The following is a 25,762-nucleotide window of genomic DNA, read 5'->3' as shown; positions in this document are numbered from 1 at the left end:
CCAACTCCGCATTTGTAAAAATTGCACTGACTGTAAAACCACGTTCGTGATGAACACTAACCTGTTGATGCTACGTACTGATGTGTTTGATGCTAGTACTGTAGAGCAATGAGTCGCATGTCAACACAAGCACCGAAGTCAACATTACCTTCCTTCAATTGGGCCAACTGGCGGTGAACCGAGGAAGTACAGTACCTACTGACGAAACTAAAATGAGCTCTAACATGGAAATTAAACGTTTCCCGACACATGTCCACATAACATCTTTTCTTTATTTGTGTGTGAGGAATGTTTCCTGAAAGTTTGGCAGTACCTTTTTGTAACACCCTGTATTTGTCCAATGAATACCCGTTTTTCATCTGCATTTCTTCTTGGTGTAGTAATTTTAATGGCCAGTAATGTATTAGCAATTATATATATTGTCACTATATTCGCTGTAGAGTGACAAGCTTTTCGTAAGTCCTCTTAAGACAGATTATCTTAGAAACTTGTTCTATATGGCATGAGTACGATTGATACGAATGGAGGGAAATGTTGTTTGGAACAAATCAAATGTTTAACGTACGTTGTAGAAAAAGCGGTTCGTTAAAGTCTCTAAGACCGAGCCAGGGAAGATAACGATTGCAGACTGCAGCATAAGTAGAACATTGGGGTCATTACACTGTTCGGCGAGCGTATTGCGAAGTTTGGAGTGTAGTGTGGTGAGTGCAGGTAAGGCGAGAAGCGGCAGCGGCGGGCCAGCTGTTCTGTTGTGCAGTGGCCCCGCCTCGGGGGCAGGGTGCCGGGACACGCCCCGGGCGATGGGGGCGGGCGGGGGTGGCCGAGGCGGAGGCGGCGCCGGCGCCCCAGCGGCCCGGCGTGCGCGCGCCGCGATCAATACGCGAGGGCAGCCGGCGGGCCGGCCGTGCCGCCACTAGCGGGACAGGGGCAGCGACGGCCGGAGCTGGTGGTGCTCTGCTGCGGTGGCTGCTGCTGCTGGCTGCTGGCTGTGGCTGCGGCTGCGGGCTGCGGCTGCTGGGCGGCGGCGCGCCACGGCGGACGACGGGCGGCTCTCGCGATGGCCCGCACCCTGCGCAGCCTCTCCCTGCGCTCGGGCTGACACCATGGCGCGGCTGCTGCTGCCGCTGCTGCTGCTGCAGCTCGCCTGCCTCCTGCTCCCCGGCTCCAGAGCCGCGTGAGTACCGCCCGCCCCGGCTCTCTTGCTGCTTCTGACACTTTGTTTTTCAGAACTCCGACCCCGTCTGGGATTATTTACTGGTGCAACGAGAAACGACATCTGTCACTTACGCCGTCCTCGGTCCCTTCGCCGTGATCGTGATCCAGTGTGTTTCCTTATGCTAAAAGACTATTTGCGGTTGGGGAAGTGTGACAGAGCGTTGTCGGCATCCTGGCAGGGTCGCCAGTTTGGTGCACTACTCTCGGCGTCCCAGCAGACAGCCGCGCCTAGAGCTCGCACCGCAGAGCCCAGGACACACTACTCCAGCCCCTCCCACCAGCCACACCCAGCGCCCCCTGCTGTGCTCTTCCCCTCTCCTTCCCAAATTATCTTTCTAGCGTGCGTAGCGTTATATCTGTAACTACTTGCTACCCAACTATTTAAATTTGCTTTCGTTCCTCACAAATGTGACCCAGTTATGGTCACTAGAGCACCAATAAATTTCTGTGGTTAGCCCACTCAGTGGACGGATCTATTTTCATACTGAACTGTTTACAATGTATTATTGATTTGTAATGACAGTCATTATAGTAGAGGCTGAATTTTCTTCCGTAACAAAATACTTTCATATCTTTTTAATGGACTGTAAAACACCTCTGGAGTGTGTCCAGACCGCTAAGTATATTTTTGCAAAATCTTTTCAATGAACAAGGAATATACAGCTGTTTTCAATAAAATAATAGTTAACAAGCGTCAATACTGTACACACAAGACACAAAATTCAGTCAGAAACAAATGTCAAGACGAAGCATAATTTCAAAATACTCATTGTAGTTAAACCAAACGGCAATAAAAATTAACGAACGAAATCCATAGACAACGAACTTTTTATCAAATAAGCTATTTTGGACTTGCAAAATTTCATATTACCGCCTTGAGCTGCTCGTAAAATATTTTATTTACACAGCCAGTTTCAGTCGCCTGATCATCACCAGGTTCATAAAACTATTCACCTTTACATACTGACAACGTAATTTATTTTACGATATGATAATAGTATGTAATTTATGTTTTATCACATGACGTTAACGATTTTATATTTCACCTAACTTTTTGCAGTGAATACTTTTATAAACCTGATGATAGTCAGGCGACTGAGGGTGATTGTGTAAATAAAGCATTTTACCAACAGCTCAAGGTGGTAATCTGTCATTTTTTAAATATATAGGCCAATCAGAAGTGTGGTGCACCACCTTCTGTTAAGCATGCTAGCAAAATTACATCAGGTATGAGAAAAATTCAAAGAGTTCAAGAAATGATGACCAGAGAAGTTACGGATCTTTATTTACAAGGTTAAAGTACAATCCGATTGTTTTGCCCTACAGGCATCAGACCAAAATCACCTGTATTATTATTGCAAGACAGGGTATAGTCGCAGAGGTCCAACAGCTTACCCCTGTAGAGGCAGCATATGGGTATGGACTATACACTGCTACTGCTGAAAGATTTTCAGTATCAGCAACCACTCTCTACGTATGACGTAGTTGTTACAAGTTAGTGTCAGAAAAAAAGAGAAGGAGAAGGTATTACAGAATCTGTGCATTTCACATTTACAGTAAACGTACAGCGGTAAGTTGCACTGGATACTCATTTCGCTTTATGCTCAAACCATGTTTACAGGGGTTGCAAGTATCTTACTAAAATTAGCTTGGTCATTTTATATATCACACAAGTACCCACGTACCCCTTGTAAACAACGCCAAACCAGTTCGAATATATTACGAACAAGACTTCCGCAACTGTCATGTCTTAATACAACTGGTATAAAAATGTGTTCATTTCAATTTCTACAGTGGTGGTGAGTTGACACCATGTTCCAAGTGATACACCGCTAATACCTCAACACGAAGTAATTAAAGCTTGAACAATATCCGAAAAAGTGTGCTCCCTTCGTTGAATCTATGTCCGAAGACTGCTGATTCAACAATTTTTTTAGTGGCGCATCTTATTTACAACAATGAATATTGCGGCTCCTTATTGACGTATGCTCGAATTAGTAGGCATTGAGCGTCCAGAGACACATACCCAAACAGCAAACAAATCGTTGTATAGACTGTCTTCCTCCACATCACCTCATATTTTCAGTTCTCCCTCCTCCCCTTCCCCCCCCCCCCACCACCCTACCTCCGCTAGTCACCTCTTTCCCTTGTGCCCCCGCAAGATTATGCTGGGAACAGTTGTGGCAAAATAACTCTTTCTGTGAAAATTAAATCAAATTCATTCTTAAAGTATTTATTCACAGGAGAATGCATTTGAAAGGATGAATGAAACATAAAATAAAAAAATAAAGGATATTTACTAAGCTGGGTAACTATGTCAGGCTAACTTTACTCAATCCTCAGTTTCAGAGCATCTCAAGACTTTGTTCCTAACGTGTAAGAACCGAATTAAACACGGTCTTAACCTGAATTGCAGCTCGGGTCGCAGCATCAGGCACGACTCAGACTTGGCGCGGCGCCGAACTTGGAGCAAATGCGCCAACAGACACTGCTGTGATGGGACAGATAGTGTTGTGAGGTTGCTGCACCACGTTTCTATTATTATCTTACCTATTTCAGCCTCCTGCCTGTATCACTTGTCCTCTTGATAATGATTCACTTCGGAGCGTTCAGTTTCCGACAGGGCTCGAAGTCAGGCTAAACAGTTTCCAGCATATCATATTTTGATAACACGGCCCTACTAGGTGTCCTATAACTTCGGTAACGGAAACAAAATTTCTTCAAGTCAAAAACTGAAACTCCACGACAGTATTTCTTTCATAATATTTGGCTCTTGGTGTTCCTGTGGCATATCTTTATTTCACTTACAGATTGTTCTATGGAAATTTATGTATTGTTTTGGAAACATTATTTATGTGTCACTACCGGTAAGGGATCCTCGGAACGCAATACAGGCAGTAGCATCATGTTATTATGCCCCAGTTTTTCACCAACGTCAAGTACTTAATTTGCCAGCTTGCTGTAATGCTATGTACGGCTCGGCAAGAGTCTCCAATATCACTTTCTTTATTCCACTCAGATTGTTATGTTTTCAACTTTGTTTCTATGCTATTAACGAGACCAATAAAATTCGTGCGTTCTGAATGATTTGTTTCTTCCTTACTTTCAGTGTAAATACTACGTTTTTTTAATGTTTTAACGGTAGCACATGTCAATATGAATGCGAAATAATCGTTGTATAAGCATTTCGTGCTCTATTGCCAAATATATACTAACAGTCTGAAGATATCCCAAATTTTTAAAGATATTAACAGCGGAAACATTTAAAATATTTCATTTTAATAGGAACGTTCAGCATTTGCAACAAACTGACTGTCACTCCACCGTATAAGCAAAACGGCATAACATTCTGGCAGTTCTGAAGAACAATGAAAAAGTGCAATCTATTTCAAACACTAGTAATGTCAGTCTCACGTTTTTATGTTACAGCACCAAGGTATTCCTAATTTTATAATGACTTTAAATATCGTTGCCACATTGGAACCCACTTGTTATCTTCTGCGCGCAACACACACAACTTGAGAGCGTTGCCCTCAACACGGATGTTTTCCATTTAGCGTCCACTTCATAGTCTCTGTGTATCTGAAGCTTTTTTAGTGAAGGAAAAACTGCACTGCTCTTCAACTTCAGCAACGTATAGTTACTGCCCTCAACTGGAGCATGAAAAAATTTCAGCACAAGTTACCGAAATAACAGCCACATCAGCATTTGCATAAGTTTTGAATATTCAACATAATAATAAACTAAGCCACATACACGTTCTTAGAATAACAAACACATTTGCTGAAGCCATACACTGTGTGTTTGTTCATTAGAACTGGCAGAAATTCATTCACTTAAATACATAATGACTTTATCGAAGGTTGATGTCGAATTGGAGATTGAAGTGAACATTTTTGTTCAAATGTCACAAACGGAAATCAGTACCTTTGTATTCCATGTTTCTGTTCGAAAAACACATTACTGTATATCCTGAACACTCGCACTAAATGATCGTAGAGTCTGGGGCAAATTAAAAGTGATACATATATCCCATTTCCATCTGACGCAACGCGTCACCCACTGTTTCGTTCCGTCCAGTGCCTAACGGTTTTCCATTTGAAAGTATCGATAAACCCGATTGATGGCCCTGGTCAATCCACAACAGTTCCCAGATTGAGCCACTATCAAGCCTTAACCGATCAAGTCATCAGCTATCATAGATTGTAAACGTGCTGCATTTTTCACTTATTTACCAGCACAACAAAACTCTGTGATATCAACATACCAGTGTACAAGCATTTTTATGCTTACCGAGTGACCATTTCTTTTGACGGTACTGGATGTTTTGATTGACTAGGTCAACAAATGATTTCACTTTTCATATAAAGTTTCACATGCGATACGAAAGTCTGTAATTGCAGAAACAGAATACAACACGCATTTTCCACTGTTTTCTTTTGGTTTGCGAACCACCTAAATTATAACACTTTCGCTTTTTAACTTTTTTTTTGCTTTTGGGCTTTATACTGTCCATAAGGAAATTAGAGATCAGTCAATTCTCGAAAGTTTTGTCATTTAGAAAAATCACTTTCAGTTCTTTCAGTTCTTTAAAATAAAGGCAAATTCGAATCCTTTTATTATTCGAAAGGAACACCATGTAGATTTTTTTCTCTCCCACTCATGTGTTATATAAAGGTTAACAGACTGTTGTTCATTACGTGTAGATGTACGGTCAACATCGCCACACCCTATAGCAACACACAGTCGGAAGCAGAGATTGACGTATCCGTCTGTATTTTTGTTTTGTTATTCGAAAGGAAAACCATGTTGACATTTTTTTATCTCCAGCCCACGTGTTATACATAATTTAACGGACTGTTTTTTTAATTATGTCTAGCTGTACAGTCAGTATCAATATATTGTATAGCAACACATTGTCAGAAGCAGGAGTTGATATATTTTGCCCCATTTTTGTTTTTACTGTTCATCATTTCTCAGTGAATATTCTCTCTACGTTATGCCATAGATTTGACATTTTCTAACGAATACGTCCTCTCACGATTTCCTAGAAAGTTATTGCATAGTAATTTCTGGAATCTCGCCAAATAGCATTGACATATTTGCTTTCATGCGTTCCACAAGTAGTATAATGAGATGTCAAGTAACGGAATATAAAACATTTACAGTTTCCTTTTCAAACCTAAAGATGAGTCCTTCGAAAAAACTAATGCAGAACAGTTCGAAAGATACTCCAGTGTGGTCTATACGTTCATCCCTTAATATCACCAAGTGACTTGTAGAATATTCCATATTCGAGACATTTCAGAACCATACATTATTGCAACAACAATATTGTGTGCTATTAGGTCAGTAATTTACCTTCGGATGATACCGATTTTGAAGCTTATTCTTCATTATTTATGTCCAGTTGTATTTCATTTGTTAAAACTTCAAAACTGTTTATAGCAAACTGAAATCATGTTGAAGAATAAACTGAACAGGTAGTACAACACGTTCAATAATGGGAGAAACCGTTGGGGTGAAATATCTTTCCCAGGTACAGACAAAGACGGCCGAGTCAAAGCAAAATAACCCACGCTGAATCGGCCCGTCGTTTGTCGTTCAGAAAAGTAAATGTTGTGCTCAGCTACGATTTTGCGATGGCCTCTTCCCTATTCACTATGTGACATCAGTGAGCGAGAGCCGTCATGTCCCTGCTGTTCTTTCTCACACATTTCAAGATTTGCTTCCATCTCATTCGTTGGATAAATATCAGAAAAAGACTACAAATTCGTCCTTCATTGACACGAGATGGAAAGTACCGATGATTTCTCCACAGGCTCAGCACTAGAAGTATTAGCAACGAAGATAAAAGAAAATAATTTATCTTGTACATCTCAGAACAAACCATGCAAATACTGATCGCAGACAGTATTACTCGTACGTTGAGAATATTCATTTTAGATTATATTTTAAGTAACAAAAGTGGTATAATGTGGGTAAATAATTATTTAGAAGCCCATCGACAGCATCGATCGTCTCTTCCAGGTATTCTATAATGAATCAAAGGCAACATGACATGCTGAGACGCTACTGGAGGTCTAATTCACCACTTTAGAAACTCTTTATTGCATTCACATATTAGATGTCTCGTCAAAAAACCACTGACATTTCACATTACAGTATATTTCCCAAACCACTGAACTACAAGGTATTTCCTCAGATTTGTTGTAATTCATATCGGCCGTATCTGTCGTGTATCTGGCCACGGTATAGTAATTACTGCACTAGACGTACATCGTGACATATAAGGGAGAAAGTCCCAGTGAACACAAAGATATATGGCTTCCGCAGTTTACCATAGGCACTGACCCAAAAAGTGTTTGGTGTCCCTACGACTTGAAAGCCTCCTACTTCTGTTGAGATCTGAATACGTAGCTCGCATAACCTGTGTCAATGACCTCAAAATATTACCCTTCTTATACAAAATTTTGACCCATGATTTTCATTGGGCAACGATAAATATGAGAGGAACCTGAAAATATGTTTCAGTAGTCAAAAATTACGATCAACACGCCAAAACCTGTTAATTCAACCTGAAAGTGTACTGCACCCTCTCTTATAGAAAAAATGCTTGTAGCGGAGATGTAGACTTCATGTTCCATAATCTGACACCTATTTGTAAGAAGCATTAATCACAATAGTCACTCTCAATATATTCAGAATCAGCAGGTATCTTCAGGTTCTCAGTAGCTCAGACCTACATTATTCTTGCTGTAGCAGGCATTCAAAGAAATGAATATATCATATGCTGATGTCATATTATCTGAATAAAGATTCCACTGAAAGTAGAACGTATTCAGTAAAGTGTGGGCGCGTCAACTACGAATTTAGACAAAGAATAAGTAACCATAAAACACGATACTGTAGGTGGATTCGGGATAAAAAATGTGAATTTGCAGTAGCCTTTGGTTAATATTCATTAAACAAGCACTAGACTTTTGTTACAAGGTTACGTATGCCCTCCAAGGGACCAAGTGAAGTACAATACCACAAATCATCAAAAACAAAAGAATAGGAACCCCATATAATCTAAAATCCCTGTAGCAATACTAAAAAAATGAGAGAGTAACATGAGGGACGACCTATCTTCACTGATGAGTTAATGAAAGACCTATAATGAGCCTTTAACATGGAACATTATCTCTCTATCCCAATAGCAAATATAACGTTGTTCACACAGAAAGCGCATCTCATCTATAGAGATTACGCGAATGCAGACAACTGGTTCACCATAGAGTCATGTACGTTATAGCTTAGAAATGGCCACTAGTGTAAAACACAAGGCAAAGGCGTCCGAGCGTAGTATGAAAGTTGCGGGCAGCGTCCACGCGACTAGTTCCAGTTGTCAGCGGAAGAAGAACGGAGGATGCTTTGTCTCTCTATCCACATGAGGAAGCTAACCCAAATCTGAACCGAGCAGTTACCTGGCTGGTCAGGATAACTCCACCTCAGAGTGTGTCGTTCAGATGTGTTCTCACTACGCACTCAAAGTTGTGTGACTTCCCTAGCAGACGATAACAGTGCAAAGATAGTCTTTGCACCTAGCCAGTGACATAGTGATAAATGTCATGACAGTCGTTCTCTAACAGAAGGCGTTCAAACTTTGTCGCTTTACACGTTACTTTTCTGCGAAGTCCAGACATGCCCCAGCAGAGTGAGGTTGAGGAAGGCCATCAGGTTTTCAGTTACCTCTGATAGACTGAACGAAACCTCCGAACTTCATGCTGTGATCATCCTGTTTCTTGGCTTCAGATAACCACAAAATGCAGTAAGCAACCATCACGTGATGTGACAGCTAAAGGACTCGTGAGCTTTGAACATATCTAACTCCTGACATCACAGTAAGCTCTCAGAAATTTGACTTATATTCGAAAACAGGAGCAGGTGTGAATAGTTTCACGTGGACCTCTCCCACTGTCTTGACCAGACGTGCTGCTGTTCACTTTTCAACAACTTGCAAGTAATTGAGCATTGTATGTATATCCCCTCCTCCTAAGCAAAAGGAACTTCACTGGAATATTCACATGCTGACTTCATTCTAACTGTGTTTCACTTTGTAATCTGATCTTTTGCCATTAGTTTTGTTTGTATCTCCCTGGTTAATAACCTTATACATATGTTCAAATACTTCAAGAAGTCTTGTGCATATATGTAATAGCAAATATGCCCTAAAAAGCTGGGAATCTCTGCTTCCGACTTTGTCTCTTCCTTTTCTGAATCCTATTTATTAATGATTCCAGACTGTGAAGTATTTAAGTTTAGTCGGGAAGAAACATTGCAAGTGGCCTCAATGATAGTTAGTTAGTTAGTTAGTTACATGTTCCATAGATCGTTTGAACGATTCTTCTATCGAAATTATGTGAAACGAGTCAGTTCACAGGATATGTATATATGATTAGTGTTAAAATCAATGAACGTTTTAGTATTTTAGTCCTACTCGTGTAAATAACACTTAACAATAAGGTGATTTTGTATTTGTTTATAATTTTACTGGCTGCCAGTTTTTAAGTACAAATCTGTCAGTGGAATAGAAGAAGGAGTTGTCCAGGAAAAATGGTTTTAAGTTAAATTTAAAACTTGCTTTGCTGCATGTCAGATATCGTATGTTATAAGCCAAATGAACAAATATATTTGTTGCTGCATACTGCGCTCTTTTCTGATCCGCCGACAGCTTTGATGATGCGTAATAAAGGTGATTTTTCCGTCTAGTGTTGTGTGTATGGACAGCAGTGTTCTTTCCAAGTTTTGATGGATTATTTGTGATTAACACTGATGAGTAGCATTTTTAGTAACCAGTCGTCTGCATTTCTAGCGGTTAGTTTCGTCGCCACAAATGATACTTGTGGATATTTAATTACTATAATTAAGTACAATAGTCTACTCCAATTCATGAAATTAACCAGTCTACGATTTCTCGAGTTGTATGTGTATTGTGTGTGTGTGTGTGTGTGTGTGTGTGTGTGTGTGTGTGTGTGTTTGGTGCAAAGAGTATGTCCTGTAGTCTTGTTTAATGTCATAACAAGTAAATACATCCTAACACAGCGGCCAATATAAGACAACAGAGGCATATGTACACGCATTCACCTGCCCGCTAACATTACTTAATACCTGAGCCCTCATCCAATCACATGACACGTTTCCGTACGCCTATAATCAACAATAAATTACTGTTTGATTGCTATTCGCTACACTTTCTAATAGGGTACAATGGCCCTCTCGTTATTTAAGACTTTAACGCCTTTCTAAAACTGTAGTCACTAATCTCTATAAATACCATTTTTTCAGAGAAATGAGGGAAACAAGGACTGTGTTGAAATTATTTATTGTGAAATCTTTTTCTACGGAGCTATTCATATTTTAATATTTACTTTTCCGTTTTACTGTGGGCAACCGTATAGTCAATGAGTAAAAAGATGCTCATCTCAGCTCTCTAATGACTTAAAACTGAGCCAGAACTTACTATTTTTCACTGTTTGTCTATAGTACTTTGTTGTAGATTAAACGATCATTTCACTTTTTGCTGTTAATCGTTAAGGACTTATTCCCATTCCCTTTCTTAAATGACCGTCCCACACCTGTTCATTTATACGTTCTCCGAAATTTCGCTATGAATCCATCACGCTACTAAAAGAAATTTTCAAATCAGTTTCTTGTAAATTTTGTTATCTAGAGGTTTTTCTTGCTTTCTTCCAACCAGAGCAGCCAGAGATGCTCCAAACACTCTCCATGATCTTATGAGACACCTTAAAACTGTGTGTGTCGTTGTGGTTCGAACCTAAAACCTCGCTTTCGCGGGCTGTGCGCTACTAATCTCCCCATCCGACTACAGCTATTGAAAGAGTCAATCTGGCACGAACTCCTAACATTTTCTTGTTCGATTTTGTTGAACCGAGGAGCTCGGAAGTTAGGTGCTACCACCCTCGTTACAGTTGTCAGAGACGAACTGGATAGGAATATATATTTTTAAATGCTTAAACTATAAACTCAGTTAAGATCCCACTCACTCTCCGACTGCACTCCGACACAGTGAAGACGTCTACTTACTGTTATCTACCGATAGGTCAAAACGCAAACATCTCAGCACTGACAGCTAATATAATGAAGACACATCTCTAAACAGTTTCATCATTCAGCAGTTTACTCTCAGTATTTGTTAGCTGGATCATCCGGTCACTCTGATAGATGAGGCAGATGATCGATGAAAACAGCAACTTACAATTCGCGAAACCATGTCACTGCTTACAGTGCCACGTAGTAAATTGCCTCCCGTGTGCGTACTTATCTTCCTAGAGCAGGGATTGCAAATTTGTCCTCTGATGGAACACTTTCAAAACTCTGATACTTTGATGGCACACCTTGTTTATTCTGAAGGTTAGTAAAATTTTGTAAAAGGAGAGAAACTTGTTTTATGCAGTGATTACGTCACATTCAAATCATAACTGATGAAGCAGAAATCATAATATACTTAAGTAAAAACAATTAGTGTCGTAAAAATGTCGAGAGAAAAAACCACCATATTATTAATAGGTTTCGTGGAGCACTTATTCACTGTCCGAGGAACACCAGTGTTCTGAGGAATACTGTGTGGAAAGCCTGCTCTAGAGTCTGCACTGATTTCTAGTTTTTGAAATCAATGCATGTGCTGTGTTTATTGACATTTGACCTACATTTCCGACGTCTATTATATTCCAGATTCAATACTTGTTACTACTTTTTATGACGCCCCGTAGTTTTCCTAATTTGACCTATGTCTTTTTTCCGTTCGTTTCGCGTGCTAAAGCAAGAGAGAAACGTGTTACAGAGTGGTGCTCCCTATCCTATTATTGTTACCTAACTAAGATCGTATACGCACTCCATATGTTTTCTTCTACACGCATAATTCAAGCGTAGTCTAATCACACCAATTTGGCAGCTCAATAAACATATATTGTCATAGTCTCTGAGTCCTATCGAAGGTCTTTAGGCAGGAGCTCAGTCAGTTACGCTATCGATAAAGGTATGTGCTTTGAAGGTTTTCGTCCTCCTCGCTACCGCCAAACTCAGAAAGGAGGAAATGACATTCACGTGATGAAGTCGATGATGCACACATGAGCAATAGGCTGCAATAACTATCTGCATTGCACTTTGAATTTAGTTCCCAACTATATTGCTACACTACTGGCCATTAAAACTGCTACACAACGAAGATGACACGCTACAGACGTGAAATTTAACCGACAGGAAGAAGATGCTGTGATATGCGAATGATTAGCTTTTCAGAGCATTCACACAAGATTGGCGCCGGTGGCGAACCCACAACGTGCTCAAATGAGGAACGTTTCCAACTGATTTCTCATACACAAACAGCAGTTGACCGGCGTTGCCTGGTCAAACGTTGTTGTGATGCCTCGTGTAAGGAGGAGAAATGCGTACCATCACGTTTCCGACTTTGATAAAGGTCGGATTTTAGCCTATCGCGATTGCGGTTTATCGTATCGCGACATTGCTGCTCGCGTTGGTCGAGATCCAATGACTGTTAACAAATATGGAATCGGTGGGTTCAGGACGCTAATACGGAACGCCGTGCTGGATCCCAACGGCCTCGTATCACTAGCAGTCGAGATGACAGGCATCTTATCCGCATGGCTGTAACGGATCGTGCACCCACGACTCGATTCCTGAGCCAAAGGATGGCGAAGTTTGCAAGACAACCATCTGCACGAACAGTTCGACGACGTTTGCAGCAGCATGGACTATCAGCTCGGAGACCATGGCTGCGGTTACCCTTGACGCTGCATCACAGACAGGAGTGCCTGTGATGGTGTACTCAACGACGAACCTGGGTGCACGAATGGCAAAAAGTCATTTTTTCGGATGAATCCAGGTTCTGTTTACAGCATCATGATGGTCGCATCCGTGTTTGGCGACATCGCGGTGAACGCACATTGAAAGCGTGTATTCGTCATCGCCATACTGGCGTATCACCCAGCGTGATGGTATGGGTGCCATTGGTTACACGTCTCGGTCACCTCTTGTTCGTATTGACGGTACTTTGAACAGTGGACGTAACATTTCAGATGTGTTACGACCCGTGGCTCTACCCTTCATTCGATCCCTACATTTCAGCAGGATAATGTACGACCGCATGTTGCGGGTGCTGTAGGGCCATTCTGGATACAGAAAATGTTCGACTGCTGCCCTGGCCAGCACATTCTCCAGATCTCTGACCAACTGAAAACGTCTGGTCAATGGTGGCTGAGCAACTGGCTCGTCACAATACGCCAGTCACTACTCTTGATGAACTGTGATATCGTGTTGAAGCTGCATGGGCAGCTGTACCTCTACACGCCATCCAAGCTCTGTTTGACACAATGCACCCAAACTGCGTGAAAATGTAATCACATGTCAGTTCTAGTATAATATATTTGTCCAATGATCACTGCATTTCTTCTTGGTGTAACAATTTTAGTGGCCAGTAGTGTTTTTCTTTTTGAGTTGCTGTATATAATAACCCGATATCCGACTTTGATCGTTCAGTGTATGTATTTCAGGATGATCTGGTTCGAACAAGAGGGTACTCCTTCCGCTGTCAAAGCTCTGTCTAGTAGTACCTCGTACTGTACAGCTAAAATACCTACCAATCATTAAAACACCACTTCAAAGTACTGCGACAATGTGCAGAGATTCGTTGTATCTTGTTAGGTGCATCTTATTTCAATTTCAGAGTTATAGTGTGAACCCTTTTACGGCATGAAGGAAAGCCTGCAATCAAATAACAGTTGCTGACCGTCATGTTGTAAGTGGTGCCCAAGAAACAGGAAAAAAAGAAACTGATTGCAAAACTTACTTAGTAAGTGTTTACGAGCCATTCAGTGTCACTCTGTAAAATTTTTGTTCAATAGAATGATAAAACAAAGAAGACTGAAGAAAGCAATAAAACGCTTTTATCCATCATAGTAACGTCTGGTGGTTGCTAAACAGTTTTTGTCGCGTTAGAAATGATGTGTGTAGTAAACTGTCTGCGTAGGCTGGACTTGGGATCGATGGAAAGATTGATAGTAATTCTTTGCACGAGTACTGCATTATTATGTGCACAGTTTTACTCCCCGACCGTAATGCATATACACAACCAGGCATGTCACATCACATTTACTAAGATTTTTTGGTTTGCAAAACAGAGTGACTGTTTTTTACCAGTCTCAAAAGAATTCTTCAGCCCTTCCGATTTATTATTCGTTCCACTCTTCAGTAAGTTTGTGAGCTGTAAATCGGAAACAAGTCTTAAGTTTGTGCAAATCGCTGAGAATGGTGACACTGACGCCGGCTTTTCTGTCAGTTCTTCTTTCATGCAACTCAAGGTCACTGATCTTGTGCCAGGATGTATGGCAGTTTCTCAAGCTGTTACAGACTACGGCCGTTGCTGACTAAAACGACCGCGGAACATCACCAAAAGTTTCCAATCTACTTTCTGTCACGAAAGCGTTGGATCCAGTCATACACACGTTTTGCGTTCGCAGCGCTTGGTGCAACTGTACTTTCATCAATGTGTCCGTTCCACAAAATTTATAACACAACTTTGTTTTTATGCCTCCGTCCATTGCTCTGTTGCATTAGTTATACGCATACATTCGAGTGAGCCTCCTGTAAACGACACAACAAGCGCACTTTGGCATGACTCTCGATACGCATAGGCTCCCATGAATTTTTAACATAATCCGCCATGTTTATGATACTGATGCTCTCGACAAATATGGTACTCGCACACGGGGACCAGGAATGATTATGGTAATGTTTTTGAGTGAAACAGCACCTTTGACCCAGCGTTCAGTATGTGGAACTGTAAAGAACCGTTGGATAATAAAGAAATGTGGCACAATAAAAAATAGTATACTACAAAAAATTGGAGCTGATGCAGAAAAAGTTTTCAAATGTTTTCTGATAATTCTGTAAAAATGTATTCTCAGTTCATTCCAGATACCAAATAAATTAATGTTGGCATTTGTATAAGTTTATTTATATTTAGTAAGTATTACTTTTAATAAATGTATCCAATTATGACATATCCATGGTTACTTTATAAGAAATATGTATACATTTGACAAATCCATGTGGTCCTGAAAATATTTTGCAATGTGCGACGATGGTACGCAAAGAGAGATGCGCATATGTAAAGTAGCTCAAAGTATAAATTTTTTTTTATAGTATTCATACAGGTACTGGCTTTTCTTCACTGGACAACATCGACCAATGGAAAAGGGTTTTTAATTAATTTTTATTAGGCGGTGGGTTAGGATTATCGCTTTTTGAATATATCCATATCGATCAGTTGTCTTCTATCATGCATAGTTTTGTCACAAGGCAAGTTCGTTATAAACAAGATAATTATCAAAACATATGTACTGGACTGAAAAGAAATTCATAATTCAATAAAATCTTTCTTCAGACTGAAGAGTTTAACATCCTTTTATAACATAGAAATTTTGATGGAGTTGTAGAAATCCTTAATCTATAAGTTCATCAAACAGTCTAACTAAGTGAACATCTCCGACATGTTCAGTACGATAGAAATAGTGTGTGAGTCCTTGAATCATGCCCAAGCTACACTCCCGCATACTGTCATCTTTTATTCAAACTTTGAATACAATGTTATTTTTCAGGACCAACAAACAACTCCTTCTTTTAGTTTTTAATAGTTAAGAAAAAACCTCACAGAGATTCTTGAAATATTCTCTACATCAATGTAATAGGAAATATAAAGTCTTGAGCAATTGCTTCATGGTGTTCTTGGCGCATTAAATTTTGTTTCAATCTTGAGCTTTCGAAAACTTCCTCTGCCTTCGAAGTCTTGAGGCTGGATACAAATCTAAACCAAAAAGACCATCTACTCAAGAAAGTCGCCGAGGAAAAGTACGTTATCAAAATATTAATTCTTGTTTTTCTTTTCTGAGATCTCTCATACATAGCAGACATATGCGGTGGTCACGATTTATCCTGATTATGAAGTTTATTTTCAAAATATGACAGGTATACTTTGTTTCCGGGTAGCTCACTGAAGTGTTTCTACACAAATATCTCTGGAACAAGAATAGATATTGAAAAACGACTTTCACTGGTACGAGTGTAAGGCAGGAGCTCATAAAAGTAAACACTACGAGAAATTCTAAAATGTAAACCAATATCAACACAAACTTAGGTTTTTTATGGACACACCGTAGTATTTCTTATGCAACAAATAACATGAAAAATCACAAAAAGAATGGCGTTCGTTGAAGCGGAATACGTCATTTACATCACGAGGTATTCCGAAGCGAAGTTGGTGCTTGGAATAAACGAAACTTGCCGTTACGGCACATCCCGAGATGCAAGTATGATCCCAGATATCAGTGTTTGTGACGGGAAACCCTATTGTTACTTTTTGTCTTTACGACAAAAGTGGAAGTAAGACTACGTACGTCAGTCACATAACGATAATGAGCAACACCGGGTCACGCTTGCATCTCGACGGATGCGAGCGTCTGCTTGGATAAAATTATGTAGTGGGCATAAGTGCAGATATTTTGTATCTAGTTCCTTAATATGTACACACATCAGTGTGTTGATTGTTTTTTCTCTGCATCGAACAATATTCTTGTAACACGTCACAAACTGACAAATCACGACTTGCTGTTTTCTGCATGGCCCAGTGCACCACTAAGTGGACGACGCCTGTCAGTAGAAACTAACCGCTTTGTGTCCATGTGTCCACGCTTTGACACCTGGTCTGCTGCCCAGGAGAAAATGAGCACTAACAGCTTCCTCTTGCGGCATGCATTTGGAGGCATTAACCAAAATAAAAACATACTATTCATAATAATTGTAATTATTAGTCTGCATATGAAGTAAATACTGCACTTTACACACGGTACTTATACGCTAAACAATAACTCAAATGTGCACTTTTTATATTCGTATATTGCGTGCTTATGTGTGTCTCTTTGGTTATCACATTAGGATCCGTGACAATAAGCACCACAAGACTAACCCACTTTCGTTAAAACGTTAGATTTTTTTGGTGTGTGAAACCGATAAAGTAAAGAATATTTCCAGCCATGTCTCCGCTATATCCTTTCTTTCAGGAGTGCTAGTTCTGCAATGTTCGCAAGAGAGCTTCTGTAAAGTTTGGAAGGTAGGAGACGAGATACTGGCAGAAGTAAAGCTGTGAGTACCGGGCGTGAGTCGTGCTTCGGTAGCTCAGATGGTAGAGCACTTGCCCGCGAAAGGCAAAGGTCCCGAGTTCGAGTCTCGGTCGGGCACACAGTTTTAATCTGCCAGGAAGTTTCGTAAAGAATATTTGCTCGTCAGGCTCCTCCAACAACGTTTAATATGCTCGTCTGGTAGGAGATTCATCGAACAGCGAAGCTCTCTTTGATTCCATGCGATGATGTTTAAAGCCGTTGATCCATCACAAGGATACCTCACACAATAGTGATGTCTCAAATGAGTGACACAGCATTCTGTAGTCCTCATCGACTCTATACCGTCGTGCCCTTCACCTGTGTAATAAAGGTCAGACAGCAGGTGTTACAGTTTCGCAATCGTTTTTGTAAAGTGCTGGCCGCCGTGGACGAGCTGCGCAACCCTGCGAGGTAGGCAACCGCGCGGCACAAGCGGCGAGCAGGGCGCGGCGTCGCAAGGGCCAGCCAGCTAGCCGAGCCGTAATGAGGGCAGCCGTGGCCAGGCGGCGGCATACCGGCGCCTCATTAGCCAGCGGATAATGAAGGCGGGCCCCGCGCCCCGCGATACGCTAATGGCCGCCACCTCTCCAGCCGGCCGCATCACTCCGCCGCTCCCCGCGATAGCTGATCTGAATTTCAATGTGATACCACTTCGTATCAGAGAAATCGCGCCCGCTCCAACTCGGTTATTCCACTTCAACTCTCACCCTCTACCGGCCGCCTTATCGACTCCTTCGGAGATAATTCGTGATCAGAGGGAAGGACTAACCCACCGTGCAGCTGGTATGCGTTTCGTGGAGGGAACTACTTCGGCTGCCTTCCTTTACGAGACGGTTCCATCGTCTGTAACAACACACTTACGAAGTAACTTTTCGGTACCGGATATCGGAGGCAAAAACAAAACTCTCACAACTGAAACTAGCAGTAAATTCTTATTCTTAAAACTGTCTGTAAAAGAGACAACATTTTTAAGTGTATCATATCGCGAATACAGCTTTCCTTTCTACTCGAACTCCACTAAAGATACTGAGAAGGAGGATACATAAATGAAGCGGTGAAAATATTTAGTGAGCCGCGCTTAAATAATTCAGTCAATAGTTCGCTGAAATCTAAACTTCCGTCATCGTGTTTTAGTCGAGCGTACGGTTTTACTGCCACACAAATGATCTCAGTTGAGATAAAAGTTTGTCTTGGTAAATTCACTAGTGCTACCGATAAGGCATTGAAAACATTCCTGTAGCCAGTACTTTTTCCACAGTATAAGGAACTGGAAAATATGTTTTTCAGGAGCAAACGTTTTGCTATTATGTCCTATACTGAAACCCACATTAGTAATTGACCCAGCTTTCAATTGACGTAATCTTTTGTCGTTCCAGGTAACATTCTGCAAATGCTCATTGACGAAAAACAAAGACTGCATTTTCATTCACTTCTCTGTTACTGACAAACGTGCTAGCTTCTGTTGCAAGTATAAGAAGAAATAATAAAGTACCAGAAATGAAAGTAAAGATAAAAATACGATTGAATATTTGTAGTAACATTTTTCCTAAAAGTATTCTCACTTGTACAGCATTATGTCAGAGAGACAAAATTTTACTGCTGTCACTAAGAAGTGATCAGTATAGAGAGATGAAGTAAATTGGGAAGAAAGTAAATGTAAAATGACAGTTGAATATTTACAACAACATTTTTTCTGAAAGTGGATATGATAGGGTTTCAGATTAATTCTTTTTTTTTCAAATGTTCAAATGTGTGTGAAATCGTATGGGACTTAACTGATAAGGTCATCAGTCCCTAAGCTTACACAATAAGGACAAGCACACACACCCATGCCCGAGGGAGGACTCGAACCTCCGCCGGGACCAGCCGCACAGTCCATGACTGCAACGCCCTAGACCACTCGGCTAATCCCGCGCGGCAATTCTTTTTTTATTTATAACCAGCCGTAAATGTTTAAAATGCACATCCTCCTTCATTTTGAAGTGTTTTACTTAATTAACTGGAGCTGATGCATTTCAGTTTATTTCAGTGTAAAGCCATACCATACGCAATTTAGATATTCTTAATTTAAGAAATAAATGTAGTACAAAAGCCACTGACCAGATACACCGATTTAGATTCAAAGAATTTTTAACTAATTTCTGATTACCCGTTTCAGCTATGCCATCTTCAGCACATTAGTCTCGGGTATTCTTGTTTTGGTAAAGACCTCTGTTAGCTTTCTTTTCTATTTCCAACTAATTAGGCTAGTCTGCTTTTACTTCTCAGTAGCCTAAGTGTCACGTTAAAGTGTTGTATAACATTAAGAGACACATTTTGTTTTCTTTTGCAATGAAGCAAACACTAAATGCGAGCGAAAGAAAAAACTGAAGAACAAAACTGAATGTAGTAAACTCTGATCAGGCGAACAAAACGTTGCTCAACAAGAGAGATAGTAAACCGAATCAGAACATTGCTGACTTGGCACGTGCGCCCAACAGCTGTGAGGTATGGTGCAGGTTAGCGGCTAAAGTGGCGGCTTAAGCTCAGTCCTGATCCCGGAGGAGGCGCTGGCTGCTGGGGGCAGCGTATTACGACGAGCGGGGCGCTTTATTTTGCGTGCTGGGTGTTTGAACCTTTTGCCCTATTGTCCGGCGAATAATGATGCAGTCGTCAATGACGGACGGTCGTCGCTAGCAACCGTCCTTACCGCTCTCTTTCGTAAGAGCTTTTCTCTATTTTTCTGATATCATTATAAAGGGGGTTGTTTGGGGGAGGAGACCAGACAGCGAAGTCATCGGTCTCATCGGATTAGGGAAGGACGAGGAAGGAACTCGGCAGTGCCCTTCAAAGGAACCATCCCAGCATTTGCCTGGAGCGATTTAGGGAAATCACGGAAAACCTAAATCAGGATGTCCGGACGCGAGTCCAGTGTGCTAGCCACTGCGCCACCTCGCTCGGTTATCATTAAAGGCATCAAGCATAGCATTCTTTAGCAATAAACGAGAAAATTTGAAACACTCCAGAATTTAACAAACATGCAGCATTTATTTAATTGAAAGCAGAAGTAGAAAACTTCAAACAGCCACGATCGCTTTTGAATTGCATTTATTTACGTAACCGGTTTCGCAACCTACTTTGATATCTTCGGATCTTGTGCACTACACTTCAAAGAATATTGTCCTTGTACACAATAAACCGTACCATTGTGCACACGGATGAGATTCGCTTAAATGTACTGCATAATATCCGATGATGGCAACATAATTTGCCGAAACCGGTAATCTAAATAAATGCTCTACAAGAGTAGCCGTAGCTGTTTCGGGTTTTTTAATCCCCTTTTCACGTTAATTCATGTTGTTGTTGTGGTTGTTGTTCTGGTCTTCAGTCCTGAGACTGGTTTGATGCAGCTCTCCATGCTACTCTATCCTGTGCAAGCTGCTTCATCTGCCAGTACCTACTGCAGCCTACATCCTTCTGAATCTGCTTTGTGTATTCATCTCTTGGTCCCCTCTACAATTTTTACCCTCCACGCTGCCCTCCAATACTAAATTGGTGATCCCTTGATATCTCAGAACATGTCTTACCAACCGATCTTTTCTTCTAGTCAAGTTGTGCCACAAACTCCTCTTCTCCCCAATTCTATTCAATACCTCATCATTACTTATGTGATCTGCCCATCTAATCTTCAGCATTCTTCTGTAGCACCACATTTCGAAAGCTTCTATACTCTTCTTGTCTAAACCATTTATCGTCCATGTTTCACTTCCATACATGGCTACACCCCATACAAATATTTTCAGAAACGACTTCCTGACACTTAAATCAATACTCGATGTTAACAAATTTCTCTTCTTCAGAAACGCTTTCCTTGCCATTGGCAGTCTACATTTTATATCCTCTCTACTTCGACCGTCATCAGTTATTTTGCTCCCCAAATAGCAAAACTCCTTTACTACTTTATGTGTCTCATTTCTTAATCTAATTCCCTCAGGATCATCCGACTTAATTCGACTACATTCCATTATCCTCGTTTTGCTTTTGTTGATGTTCGTCTTATACCATCCTTTCAAGACACTGTGCATTCCGTTCAACTGCTCTTCCAAGTCCTTTGCTGTCTCTGACTGGATTACAATGTCATCGGCGAACCTCAAAGTTTTTATTTCTTCTCCATTGATTTTAATACCTACACCGTACTTTTCTTTTGTTTCCTTTACTGCTTGCTGAATATACAGATTGAATAGCATTGGGGAGAGGCTACAATTCTGTCTCACTCCCTTCCAAACCACTGCTTCCCTTTCATGTCTCTCGACTCTTATAACTGCCATCTGATTTCTGTACAAATTGTAAATAGCCTTTCGCTCCCTGTATTTTACCCCTGCCACCTTCAGAATTTGAAATAGAGTATTCCAGCCAACATTGTCAAAAGCTTTCTCTAAGTCTACAAATGCTAGAAACGTAGGTTGGCCTTTCCTTAAACTTTCTTCTAAGATAAGTCGTAGAGTCAGTATTGACTCACGTGTTCCAACATTTCTACGGAATCCAAACTGATCTTCCCCGAGGTCGGCTTCTACCAGTTTTTCCATTTGTCTGTAAAGAATTCGCGTTAGTATTTTGGAGCTGTGACTTATTAAACTGATAGTTAGGTAATTTCTACATCTGTCAACACCTGCTTTCTTTGGTATTGGAATTATTATATTCTTCTTGAAGTCTGAGGGAATTTTGCCTGTCTCATACATCTTGCTCACCAGATGGTAAAATTTTGTCAGGACTGGATCTCCCAAGGCTGTCAGTAGTTCTAATTGACTGTTGTCCACTCCCGGGGCCTGTTTCGACTTATGTCTTTCAGTGCTCTATCAAACTCTTCACGCAGTATCATATCTCCCATTTCATCTTCATCTACCTCCTCTTCCATTTCCATAATATTGTCCTCAAGGACGTCGCCCCTCTATATACTCCTTCCACCTTCCTGCTTTCCCTTCTTTGCTTAGAACTGGGTTTCCATCTGAGCTCTTAATATTCATGCAAGTGGTTCTCTTTTCTCCAAAGGTCTCTTTAATTTTCCTGTAGGCAGTATCTATCTTACCCCTAGTGAGATCCTTACATTTGTCCTCTAGCCATCCCTGCTTAGCCATTTTCCACTTCCTGTCGATCTCATTTTTGAGACGTTTGTATTTCTTCTTGCCTGTTTCACTTACTGCATTTTTGTATTTTCTCCTTTCATCAATTAAATTCAGTATCTCTTCTGTTACCCAAGGATTACCACTAGCCCTCGTCTTTTTACCTACTTGATCCTCTGCTGCCTTCACTACTTCATCCCTGAGTGCTACCCATTCTTCTTCTACTGTATTTCTTTCCCCCATCCCTGTCAATTGTTCCATTATGCTCTCCCTAAAACTCTTTACAACCTCTGGTTCTTTCAGTTTATCCAGGTCCCATCTCCTTAAATTCCCACCTTTTTGCAGTTTCTTCAGTTTTAATCTACAGTTCATAACCAATAGACGGTGGTCAGAGTCCACATCTGCCCCTGGAAATGTCTTACAATTTAAAATCTGGTTCCTAAATCTCTGTCTTACCATTATATAATCTATCTGAAACCTTTTAGTATCTCCAGGGTTCTTCCATGTATACAACTTTCTTTCATGATTCTTGAACCAAGTGTTAGCTATGGTTAAGTTATGCTCTTTGCAAAATTCTACCAGGCGGCTTCCTCTTTCATTTCGTAGCCTCAATCCATATTCACCTACTACGTTTCCTTCTCTTCCTTTTTCTACTGTCGAATCCCAGTCACCCATGACTATTAAATTTTCGTCTCCCTTCACTACCTGAATAATTTCTTTTATCTCATCATGCATTTCATCAATTTCTTCATCATCCGCAGAGCTAGTTGGCATATAAACTTGTACTACTGTAATAGGTTTGGGTTTCGTGTCTATCTTGGCCGCAATGATCGTTCACTATGCTGTTTGTAGTAGCGTACCCGCACTCCTATTTTTTTATTCATTATTGAACCTACTCCCGCATTACCGCTATTTGATTTTGTATTTATAACCATGTATTCACCTAACCAAAAGTCTTGTTCCTCCTGCCACAGAACTTCTCTAATTCCCACTATATCTAACTTTACCCTATCCATTTCCCTTTTTAAATTTTCTAACCTACTTGCCCGATTAAGGGATCTGACATTCCACGCTCCGACCCGTAGAACGCCAGTTTTCTTTCTCCTGATAACGACATCCTCCTGAGTAGTCCCCGCCCAGAGATCTGAATGGGGACTATTTTACCTCCGGAATATTTTACCCAAGAGGATGCCATCATCATTTAATCATACAGTAAAGCTGCATGCCCTCGGAAATATTACGGCTGTAGTTTCCCCTTGCTTTCAGCCGTTCGGTACCACAACAGCAAGGCCGTTTTGGTTAGTGTTACAGCCCCAGATCAGTCAATCATCCAGACTGTTGCCCCTGCAACTACTGAAAAGGCTGCTGCCCCTCTTCAGGAGCCACACGTTGTCTGGCCTCTCAACAGATACCCCTCCGTTGTGGTTGCACCTACGGTACAGCTATCTATATCATTGAGGCACACGCCTCCCCACCAACGGCAGGCTCCATGGTTCATGGGAGGACGTTAATTCATATCGCCCCCAAATTCGAATAATGTATGGTATATTTATTTCGCTGTTTATCTCATTCGGTACCTAGTTCCTATGTCCTTCTACTGTTTCCTTCCTCCTAAACTCACCCTTCTCCTTTCGTCTTCTCTCCCTGCCATTCTCCTCGGTTCCTTGAGAGACAAATCTTCTATCTACAAATAATCACGAATTTAGAAGGATCGCTTGTGCGAAATTAGGCCTGCCCTTCTCTCCCACGATAACCTGCGAACTGTCGACAGAAGACAACAGGCAGATTACACATTCCTAGATTTGCGTTTGACAATGTCTCAGACCGCGGACTGTTAACAATGGTCGGAGCATACGGAGCAGGTTCTCAGATATGTGAGTGGCATGAAGACTTATTGAGTAATAGCACCCCGTCCGTAGTCCTCGAAGACGAGTGTTCGTCGGCGACAAAGTTGTTGTCTATTGTGCTCCAGGGAAAACTTATATGTCCGCTCTTGCTCTGTATCTACAAAAATGATTTGACGGTTAGGGCGAGCAGCATTCTACAACTGTTTACCGATGACGGTGAACTACACGTGAAATTTTTTGTTCTCTGACTATCAGCAGGATACGGGATGACTTGAATAGAATTTCCATTTTGTGTCGTGAACGGCAGCGATTTCTAGAGGGAAAGAATGTAAATGGGGAAAATTTTAAGTTAATGTAAATGAGTAACGAAACGTTCCTGCAAAATTGGATTACAGTACTAACAGTGTGTGGCTTAACACAGCAACCTCGATCAGAGAACCGCAACATGCAACAGATTACATATCAATCCTAGTCGCACCAACATACATCTCGCGTAAGGATCGCGACGGTCGGATTTAGAAAAACCAGAGCTAGTATGGAAACATATTCACTGGCAGTCAAAAAGTGAAGTAGTCACAAGTGGAGGAGGAAACGAAATGAAAGTTCGTGGGTTGAGAGGTACGTGATATTATTTGAGTGATTACATAATCCAGCCAAGTTTAGAGAGCAGTTGGCATTATGAGCCCACGTGTCACAATGAAGCTGCATCCCTTTTAGCCATGATGCACGCACTTATTAGGTTGCGAACGGTGTCACAAATCCGTTGTATCCTCTCCTGCGACAATCTCTCCCATAACTATTGTAAATGGTACTTGACATGCTAGAAATTGCGACTGGGACAGGTTTGACATACGAGCTAGTCCCGCCCATATTCTATAGGGCACAGATCTGGGGTACTGCTGGCTATGGGAGCTCTGAAACCGCGCTATGAACAACATGACCTGGGAAATGGGTTGAATATGGCTTGGTTTTCAAGAAAATAAAGTTCTAATTGTAACCTTCTGAAGAAGTACACAAGCTGCCTGATTCTGACACCGTGTCAAACGCAAATCTGGAAATGTGTAATCTACGTGTTGTCTCCAGTCGACCGTTCGCAGTGTGTCGCGCAAGAAAAGGGTAAACTTAATTTCGTACAAGCAATGCTTTCTAAATCGGTGAGTTTTTGTAAGGGAATAAAATGTACACTCCTGGAAATGGAAAAAAGAACACATTGACACCGGTGTATCAGACCCACCATACTTGCTCCGGACACTGCGAGAGGGCTGTACAAGCAATGATCACACGCACGGCACAGCGGACACACAAGGAACCGCGGTGTTGGCCGTCGAATCGCGCTAGCTGCGCAGCATTTGTGCACCGCCGC

At 41.2% G+C, this 25,762-nt stretch overlaps 1 protein-coding gene across 5 annotated transcripts in view; it reads left to right on the top strand.

Moving 5' to 3' along the window:
* Window positions 1-1,067: 1,067 nt before the first annotated feature.
* LOC124613162 (gamma-aminobutyric acid receptor subunit beta) overlaps window positions 1,068-25,762 on the top strand; it is a 610,426-nt gene continuing 585,731 nt past the window's right edge. For all 5 annotated transcript variants that reach the window (XM_047141789.1, XM_047141792.1, XM_047141793.1 and 2 more), the window contains exon 1: window positions 1,068-1,174. In XM_047141789.1, coding sequence (XP_046997745.1) covers window positions 1,104-1,174 — 71 coding nt within the window. In that variant the 5' untranslated portion in view covers window positions 1,068-1,103. The remainder of the gene's footprint in view (window positions 1,175-25,762) is intronic.

Source organism: Schistocerca americana, chromosome 4 (assembly GCF_021461395.2).
Source record: "Schistocerca americana isolate TAMUIC-IGC-003095 chromosome 4, iqSchAmer2.1, whole genome shotgun sequence".
Lineage (NCBI taxonomy): Eukaryota > Metazoa > Arthropoda > Insecta > Orthoptera > Acrididae > Schistocerca > Schistocerca americana.
This window is presented reverse-complemented; position numbering and strand designations above follow the sequence as displayed.